The sequence below is a fragment of the Urocampus carinirostris genome, chromosome 13 (genome assembly GCF_059441175.1).
Source record: "Urocampus carinirostris isolate Australia breed hairy pipefish chromosome 13, RoL_Ucar_1.0, whole genome shotgun sequence".
NCBI classification, from domain to species: Eukaryota; Metazoa; Chordata; class Actinopteri; order Syngnathiformes; family Syngnathidae; genus Urocampus; species Urocampus carinirostris.
Window position 1 is genome coordinate 32,113,242 of NC_142361.1, and position 9,966 is coordinate 32,123,207.

General features: G+C 40.1%; 1 protein-coding gene across 1 annotated transcript in view; it reads right to left on the reverse strand.

Annotated features, from left to right (window-relative positions):
- Positions 1–5,499, reverse strand: part of hspa12a (heat shock protein family A (Hsp70) member 12A) — a 40,282-nt gene extending 34,783 nt beyond the window's left edge. The window contains exon 1 of the mRNA XM_088350682.1: positions 5,123–5,499. Within this exon, the coding sequence (XP_088206808.1) occupies positions 5,123–5,153 (31 nt within the window). The 5' untranslated portion in view covers positions 5,154–5,499. The remainder of the gene's footprint in view (positions 1–5,122) is intronic.
- Between the last annotated feature and the right edge of the window lie 4,467 nt (positions 5,500–9,966).

A 9,966-nucleotide genomic window follows, 5' to 3' on the forward strand; every position in this document is an offset into this window, starting at 1 on the left:
AACCAGCGATCTACGGATTGTGTGTACTATCCTTCCCCTTCTTCCCAATAAAACTAAGCGAAACGCACGCAAGTGGGTCCTGTCTCCGTTCTGGTCCTGACAAAGAGCCACAAAAGACCTTGCACGAAGCCCCCCTGGCCTAATGTGCCCTCTAACACCCACTGCCCCAAGGGACGTGCTAACAAAGAATCGAAAAGTCAAAAGACAAAACTAAAAATAGTACAAAAATAGCTTTTGGGTGCCATTCTTTTCCCTGTGTGCTCCATTTCTCCTCGAAATATATATTTCATGAACATTTGTGTACTAAATGGTGAAAATTCAAATACTGTGAATGCCATTTTTAACCTTTTTTTTTAAAATTGTGCGTTTTTCTGTGTTCACAATGTTGTTATCACGTACTCATTTGTATTTATTAAGCTATTTATGAAATAGCATGAAAAATATACCACTTTTTGCATTCTGCGTTTTACAATTCATATTAGCAAACAGTGTTCAAAAAGAGGCATAATCTATTGGTTCAGTGTGTTTTAAAAAATTTGATTACCGTATTTTCCGCACTATAAGGCGCATCGGGTTGTAGAGCGCACCCCAAAAAAATAGTTTTTGGTCCTATATTTGACATACATAAAACGCGCCGGATTATAAGGCGCTACAATGGGAACGTTGACAAAACAGCCAGATAGTTCAGTCCAACTTATTACCCCCTTAACATTCCCAAAGCTTGCAAAGAAGCCAATACGTGTCGAGAACACGTGCGGATGCGGTGTCCGTACGATGTCACTCAAATGCATCGTTCCAAATATCATTCGGAAGGTTAAAGTCTTGGGATTCAAGAAATGCCAACCATTCCTTAGTTTCTATTTTCTTTTTCGCTCGCAACTTTACTGTGCATATGACAATAAACACTTGGAATTGAGTTTAATTTAAAAATAGACACTCCATTCCATCCATTATCTGCACCGCTTATCACAGAAACATCGAGTTCAGTCTGAAACAACATACAGGGAAAATATATAGATGGAGTAGCTCACCGAAGTCGTTGTGTTCAATAATAATGTGCAACCATGGTCCATCTTATATCCGTAAGTTTAGTAAATACAGGAGGATAAAATATTTACAAATACAGAATAGTAAAAAATGCTTTCTCTATGCCGTCAACCCAAAATGCTATTCACAGTCATCTTTTTCGGCCAATTGCAGGCTTTGTTTTGCCGCTTAAGCCTATGCCAGCCTGTAAATGATAAAAAGGATCCGCCCCTTGACCTCCGAATAACTTTAGCCAATAGTGATCGATTCAAATGATGATTGACACATTGGTTAGCCAATGAAACGCCGGTAAATAAATCCCAGCATACACCGCGTACTACTTGGCGTTCGGGGGAAAATCTAGTCGGCGGCTGCAAGTTAGTTGCAAGACTTTGCGTCTTAATATTGATCCATAAATAAGGCGCACTGTATTATAAGGCGCATGGTCAGCTTTTGATAAAAATAAAGGCTTTTAGGTGCGCCTTATAGTGCGGAAAATACGGTAACTGTTCTATTAATAGCACATGTAAAATTAAATTTAGCATGCATATACAACACTCTGCATGAAAATGTGTTAAATAATACATTATAGGAAAAAAATGATATTTTTTCCTCTTACATTCCCAAAGTATTGGATCCAGACTCTGTATCGGCAGGTACAAAAATATAAAAATCGAGTCATTTTTTTTCTCCCAGCCTGGCCACTCTGCCAAATTGTATAATTCATCATTCAAATTTGCCAACACCAATCCCCCAAAATTGCTAGCGGAAACACTGAAATATGGTTACATTAAATGTAATAAAACCTAACAAGATGCAACTGAATTTGGACTAAAACGGATACAGTGTTCCTGCAGCTTAAGGCAAGTTAGTTTCAAGACTTTTTAAGACTTTATTAAGCCTTTTGAAATCAAATTTAAGACCAAATCAACAGAAAAACAATTGAAACAAGCAAGACATAAAAAGACAGGTTGTTAATTGTATTGCGGGTAGACCTAAGAAAAGCCCGACTGAAACCACATCACCGTTTTGATAGTTCCGTCACTGTGGTCACACGATGTTGCCATGAAAATAAATCGGTAAATTGTTAAAAAAGACAATTGATACATGTTGTAGGGGAGATTATAGTTTAATTATAGTTTTTTTTATGATGTTATGCTCAAAAGTGGATTAACAAAGCCGAAGATTATATCCAGGTGCTGTTCGTATTTTTGCAACAATTGTATCCTCTCAAGGCCTTCTAACTATCAATCAAGATGGCCTTCACTTTAGTGCCGGGAAGCCCGCTCAAGAGCTTGCCTCCCCTCCTACATTCCATTCTTCTTACCGAGACGCATTGTGTTACAAAGTTTCACCTTATTGCTTATTTGTCATACTTTCACGCCATCTAGGGACCAACATTATACACTGCATTTGAACATGTGATTCCTGTCTAAACCAATCAGATTTGTTACTTGTATTCATGTGACCTCGCTTAAGCCAATCAGATGTGTTGTTCTATGCCTGTGCTTTCCAATAAATGAGTCTCGAGCCGTAAGCGGTGCGTGATTCCTTCCTGAGCCGATTCTGGAAGTACGCGCCTCCAAAAACCCAAATCTCAGACTCAGAGTGTGTTATTTTCTTCATCCTAATACAATCTCAAGTTTTAACCTTGACACATGTTACTAGAACGTTTTAGTTCAAACAAATATAAATCTAAGTTGATGTGTTTATATATCTAAAACTTTCGAAAAGTGAACTCAAGACATTTTAATGCCACCTGCGACTGGCTGGCAACTAGTTCAGGGTGTCCCCTGCCCACTGCCCGAAGATAGCTGGGATGGGCTCCGGAACCCCCGTGACCCTACTGAGGATAAGCGGTGCAGATAATGGATGAATGCAATGCCTTTTAAGACATCAAGGATCCGGGGGATCTTTGTGATACACATTTTAATATTGGCATAAACTCTACCTACAGAAAAGTAAACCCTTTACAAAGAATTTAAAAAAAAAATCTAGGTCTTTATGATGTCATCTCACATCATTTGAAAGCACAGGAACATCACTTAAATAGTTATGGTTGATAAAGAGACGAAGCAAAATAGAAAAAATACTGATTGAGAGTTCTTCTGTGGAGTTGTGGAAAAAATTAAGAATATAACTTAAAAGTGTGCCTCTAGTTCTATGTCGGGTACCAGCCACAAAGCTCCAGACTGCTTCTCCCATCTGCTCCTTTCTGACTTTGTTCAGCTCAGAGTTACTTGTTTGTATTTTACTTTCAACCAAACGTAGATTTTCACACTAGCCTGATAATCGCCTCCCACTGCTAAAGGACATCAGGTCAACGGCACAGGCCCGATTGGAACTTTGAAAGCCTGGTTGGCAGGGTGCTTGAAATCCTTGAAAATACTTTAATGTTGTGTTTTAAAGGTTTGACAAGTGCTTGAATTTCAGGTGAATTGCTTGTTACTCATTGAAATGATCATGTTTCTTAGGTTTGGTGTCGGATCAGGGTTTTAGACTAAGGTTTTTAGGGTCTTTACTGATATAGGGTTGGGGCTAGGGTTACAGCTAGGTGTAGGTTAAGGTTTATGAACAAGGGTTTGAGCTCCATGTTAGGGTTCTAAACTGGATGTAGTGTTCCAGAGCAGGTTTAAAGCTCGGGCTAAAGTTTAAAACGGTGTTAGGGCTAGAAACTAGGGTTTGAGCTCCATGTTGGGTTCTAAACTGGGCTTTGAGCTAAGGTTACAATTTGAAACAGGTTCGATTCCCGGCTTCTCCGTGTTATATGTCGAAGTGTCCTTGGGCAAGACACTGAATCCTTAATGCCCCTGATAAGCAGCTAGGCGCCTTGCATGGCTGACTCCCTATTGGTGTGTGAGTGTGTGTGTGTGAATGGGTAAGTGTGAAGCACATTGTAAAGCGCTTTGGGAGGTCTTCATTGACTTGAAAAGCGCAATACAAATGTAGACCATTTACCATTTAATAAAATCTGAAAGGTAAGGCTATTTGTCAGTAGTCAGGTCTATTTCCTCACTTGGTTAGTATGTGCCTTGTCTGTGCATTGTTTGCAAACAGCCACCTGAGAGACACCAACAACATGTTGCACAAAGAGCTCTGGTCAGGTGAGAAACTGCACATCACCCTGACAACACCATCCCCACTGTCAAACATGGTGGTGGCAGCATCTTGCAATGGAAGTTACTTTTCTTCAGCAGGAATTGGGAAGATCATTAGAGTTGACTGGAAGATGGAAAGAGTTTAATACAGGTTTTGTTTTTTTTCCTTGCCCTCATGTAGGTTTTAGATCAGGGGAATGTGTAATAATAGTCTGTGGTTTGCATTAATTTGTGGTCTGTGAGGCCCTTTGAGACTCCTTGTGATAAAGGGCTATACAAATAAAATAAATAAACATAACTTAACTTTATTTTCTTCTTTTCCTTTTGTGTGTGTGTATACAGGACAACATCCTGGGGTGTTGGGTGGGGTGCAAGGGTGATATTTCTTATTATCAAATGAAATATTTTTAAACTGCACTTTAAGTTGCTTTTCTGTGTGTGAAAATGACTACACAGATCAATTTTGTTTTAATTTACTAGAGGAGATGATAAAATGGCAAGCGGTCCATCTTTCATGACTCATGCAATGTACACCATCCATTATTATGATATAATTTCGAATTTAGTTCCAAGTTGCAGTGTAATCTACGTCATTTCATGAAGAAAAATCACACTGGGTTTCCAAAAATGAGAGATGCTGAGGCCCACCCAACCGCAGCCAGGCCTGACACTGCGCTACCTGAGGACATGATGCAGACTTTTTTTTTTTTTTTTTGCTGCTGCAGTGTCTCAATTGCAGTGGGCTGGGCTATTGTCCCACCTAGCACCGTTTTAAACACTCAATATGATACTGTCCCGAATCGGTAAAAACTGTTAAAAGGATAAGTAAGTTTTTATAATGTCGCCATGTTGTCCGCAGTGCAGGCGAGGTCCAGACGGACACACACTGCGGCTCCCTTCTCGGATCGCTAAAATACCCACACTTTTTCGGAGACCTCAAACGCGTCATTGCGCAATGTTTTTAAAAGGAATCATCGGAACACGATATGCGGTCGTACCTGTTCTAACGTCGTCTTCCTTCGTGGTCATCAAGCTTCTTAGTTTTGCCTCCTCCTGCGCTTTCTCCCCGAGGCAGCTGCACCAAGCAATTGTCCCGTTTTAGAGAAACGACCTAGCCAGAAGACAAAATAAGAATCTCTATTATAATCGCGATAAAAAAGCACGAGGTGGGGTGGGAGGGGTCTTTTCTGGACTACGAGCTAGCAAGTTGACTTCCTTTCGCAGCGTCCGGTGTTTCGGGGAAAATCGCGCACATGGAGGAAAGAGAGAGGCAGGAGGTCTCTGAAGTGGAAGGGAAAGGGGGGAGGTGATGGGGTCCTCGTGCAGAGAGGATGTGAAGACCCCACGCTGCTGCGGCTGCTCACTAGGCCCCGCCCAATCGCATTCTTGGATGTCCCAATCTGGAATATTTGCTGATCATCTGTTTACTGCAGACTGGAATTCGAAACTGTTGAAAAATGTCCTCAGTAACGTCAGTTGTACCCCTTTTTTAGAATTGAATTCATTGTAAAAGAAACAAAGAATAAAGGAAATAATTAAAAAAATAATTTGTAGTTCTTGAAAAACTGATCCAAAGACGTCTGCTTTTGACAGTATTTTAGATATGACGTACTGATAGCCAGAATTGTCAACACTTTATCCGGGAGATTCCTTTCCACATATTCCGAGATGTCTAAATGTCTTTCATTTGGGCTATTTTGCCAGAACCCTCCTCCTCGTTGTCCCTGAACTCTAAACAGTGACGGTGACACGAAGAGCATGCTGCCAGCATCCATGCGCACATATTTTAAGTGATAGCCAGTTTGTTTATGTTCGGGAGCATTTATTTAACACATCGTAAAATAGCATAAGAACATGAAACAAATGCATAAAATTAAATTATCGCACAATAAACATAAAATGAGAGACACATCATGTAAAAGAAACAAAGAATAAAGGAAATGATAGAAAAATAAGCCTATGCCTCGCGGTTCTTGAAAAACTGATCCAAAGACGTCTGCTTTTGCCAGCTTTTGACGGTATTTTGGAAATGACGTACTGATAGCCCGACTTTTCAACACTTTTTCCGGGTGATTCTCTCCACAAATGACTAAAGGTCTTTAATTTGGGCTATCTTGCCAGAACCCTCCTCCTCGTTGTCCCTGAACTCTAAACAGTGACGGTGACACGAAGAGCATGCTGCCAGCATCCAAGCAGACAGATTTTAAGCGCTAGCCAGTTTGTTCATGTTCGGGAAACTCTGGGAGGGGCTAATAGCGGCGCATACTGTACTATTCAGGTACTTTGTGACCCGAATCTTTCATATATAGAGACATTCATAAGTAGAGGTACCACTGTACTTGCTGATCATCTGTTTGCTGTAGCCTGGAATCCGAAACTGTTGAAAAATGTCCTCAGTAACGTCATCCCAATACCTAAATACTGAAGTATTTTAACTGGATTACTTTCAAGTTACTCTAATACAGTGCAGTTGTACCCCCTATTCAGGAATTGAACCTAAAAGAAAATTGTGAGAAGAATTTTGAATGTACAGTAAATGCAAGCCACACATAAGTATGGAGTATTTATTTGATATACTGTAAAAGCGCATTAGAACATGAAACAAATGCATAAAATTAGATTATCGCACAATAAACATAAAACGAGAGGCACATCATGTAAAAGAAACAAAGAATAAAGGAAATAATGGAAAAATAATAATTTACCTTTATGCCTCGCGGTTCTTGAAAAACTGATCCAAAGACGTCTGCTTTTGCCAGCTTTTGACAGTATTTTGGAAATGACGTACTGATAGCCCGACTTGCCGGGTGATTCCTTTCCACAAATTCCTAGATGTCATGGGATTTTGCTAAAATGTCTTTATTTTGGGCCATCTTGCCAGAACCTTCCTCCTCGTTGTCCCTGAACTTTAAACAGTGACAGTGACACGAAGAGCATGCTGCCAGCATCCATTGAATTACTTTCAATGACTTTTGGGTTGTTCCAATACAGTACAGTAGTACCCCTATTTAGGAATTGAATTCATTGTTAAAGAAACAAAGAATAAAGGAAATAATAAAAAATGATTATTTACCTTTATCGCTCGCGGTTCTTGAAAACTGATCCAAAAACGTCTGCATTTGACAGTGAGATGACGTACTGATAGCCCAACTTGTCAACACTTTTTCCAAGTGATTCCTTTCCACAAATTCTGAGATGTGTAAATGGCTTTCATTTGGGCCATCTTCCCAGAACCCTCCTCCTCGTTGTCCTTGAACTCTAAACGGTGACACGAAGAGCATGCTGCCAGCATCCATGCGCACAGATTTTAATTGATAGCCAGTGTGTTTATGTTCGGGAAACTCTGGGAGAGGCTAATAGCAGCGTACTGTTCAGGTATTTTGTGACCTGAAACTTTTATTTGTGGTGACAATCGTAAGTAGAGGTACCACTTTACTTGCTGATCCTCTGTTAGCTGCAGCCTTCTGAAGGCACGGTTAATTAAAAAATGTAACCCAATACTTACTAATTACCTGCTAAAAAATAATCAGTAACATAATGTGAATACCCTAATATTGAAGCCACGTCATTGGATTACTTTCATTTACTTTTGGATTACTCCAAAACCAAATATGCTAACAAAAGAAAAACAAAACAATATTTAAAAAAAAAGAATAAATAAATAGACATTGGAAAATAATTGGATTCCGCCACCTTTCAAAAAACGAAATAAGCCGAGCAAGAGAGGAGCGGGGAGGGGGGTGGGAGCGGTGCTAGGAATCAGATGGACTGAACCATTTCAAGGCACTGGAGTATTCCCAACGCTGTGTTGTTCACATTTTGTTTTTAGCCAGCATCTTCTCCATATTTAAGCCTATCCTGTCCTTTATTAAAGAAAAGAGTTTAAGAAATGCTTTATTTTTTTGGGGGGTGCATGTTCATTAGCCTCTGAACTTTTGATTGACATCCTTTTCAGCCAATTGCAGGTTTTGTTTCATGGTCCACAACCCGCATTAGCCAATACGAGCCTGAATTGCTAAAAAGGATCCGCCTCCTTTACCTCCAAATAACTTTAGTCAATAGTGACTGATTCAAATGATGAGTAAAAATTTTGTTAGCCTATAAGATTCTGAACAAATCGATATGAAGCTGTTCCTATTGTATTCAAATTAGAACCGGAAATAAGTGTGCGTAACGCCGCTAGAGATTCATTTTTGCGCACCATTATGACGCGTAAGTGTGCACAATCATTAATCGACTTCTGGAAAGAAAATTCAAACGTTTACAACTCTTTCACGATGTCTAAAAAAATGACCTGAGTAAAATTCACATTTGCAAAGGTTTAAGGGTTGAAAACTGGTCATCTCCAAATGGCCACTATTGGAAACACTCAACCCTACCCTTAGAAAACTGAAAAACACAACGTTTGTTTCTCCAGATTGTGTACCGGGTAAGGCTTCAAGCTATTGTGTCACTTGTTTTCTAGCTAAGATGCCCATGCTACACTCATCTGAAGGCATTTGATTGCAAAGAGAATTAAAACCTTCTATTTCTGTGTGTTGCAACTCAGTTTACCCATTTTTAGTAGATCTTGCAGTAATTACTTCCGTTAGGAACAAAACTCGAGAGTTACCTTTCGGGGATGAATAAAGTATCTATCTATATCTCTATCTCTATTTCTATTTCTATCTCTATCTCTATCTCTATCCATCTAAAGAGACCAAACAGCCTTATTTTCCAAATGGTTCAAGAACAGTAATTAACTTACTTTAGGTGAGTCTTGGATTGGGATTTTCAAAAAATGTAATGGGTTAAAAAAGTAGTTACAGTTACAAGTTACACTTAGTTTCTTTATTTTAAAAAGTAATTCAGTTACCTGCGACATTAGTGGCACTGAAAGTAGCACGTCACTGTCATGATTGCCTCGGACTCTGATTGGCACACAGTCCCTATTTAAACCCACTCCTATCTGTCCCCTTTTGTCAGTCCGTCTGCTAACTTCTGTTTTTACAAGGCAAGCCTTTTTCGACCCTGACTCCCACCTGTCCCGTTTTTGCTCCCGCTTGTCTCTGGCTACGACCCGTTTTGATCCCGACCACGTCTGCTCTCCCGTCCCGACTTACGACCTGTTTCTGATCCCGACCACGTCTGCTCTCCCGTCCCGACTTACGACCTGTTTCTGACCCCGACCACGTTTTTGCTCTCCTGTCTCGGCTATCGAGCTGTTTTTCAATGTAAAGGTTCAGTCCAGTATACATATGGCACAGTTTACATTCACGATGTTACACCAACAGACCCCGTTTTGGCTGTACATCTCAATCGAATACTGTATATAGAATTTTATCAAACAAGACACTTAACGATCAAAACCTACAGAACTAACCGTAAACACCCAAAGATGCCAGCCAAGCACCCAAAGCAATTTGATTGGGTGAGCGATGGGGGCAGGGGGGGGGGCCTCTTTACACATAACATGTTCCCCTAAATAAGGGGTGTCAAACTCATTTTAACTCGGGGGGGGGGGGACACACACCATAGAACAAACATTCTTTCGGGGGCTGGACTAGTAGATTGAGGAAAAAAAAACGAGAGAAAGAAATAAGAGAAAGAGGGGGAGAGAAAACTGAAGAGGGTGGGACAAAGAAAGAGAGACAATAAAAGAGAAGAGAGCGTGAGAAACAAATGAGATGAAAAGAGAAATATTGAGCGAGGGGGAAAGAAAGAGAGAAAGAAAGAAATCCTAAGTGAAATAGAAAGAAAGAGAGAAGGAAAGAAAGAGAGAAGGGGAGAAACAGAGAAGGAGAAAGCAAGAAAAAGAGAGAGAGAAGAGGGAGCAAAAGAAGGTAGAAAGACACAGAGTGAA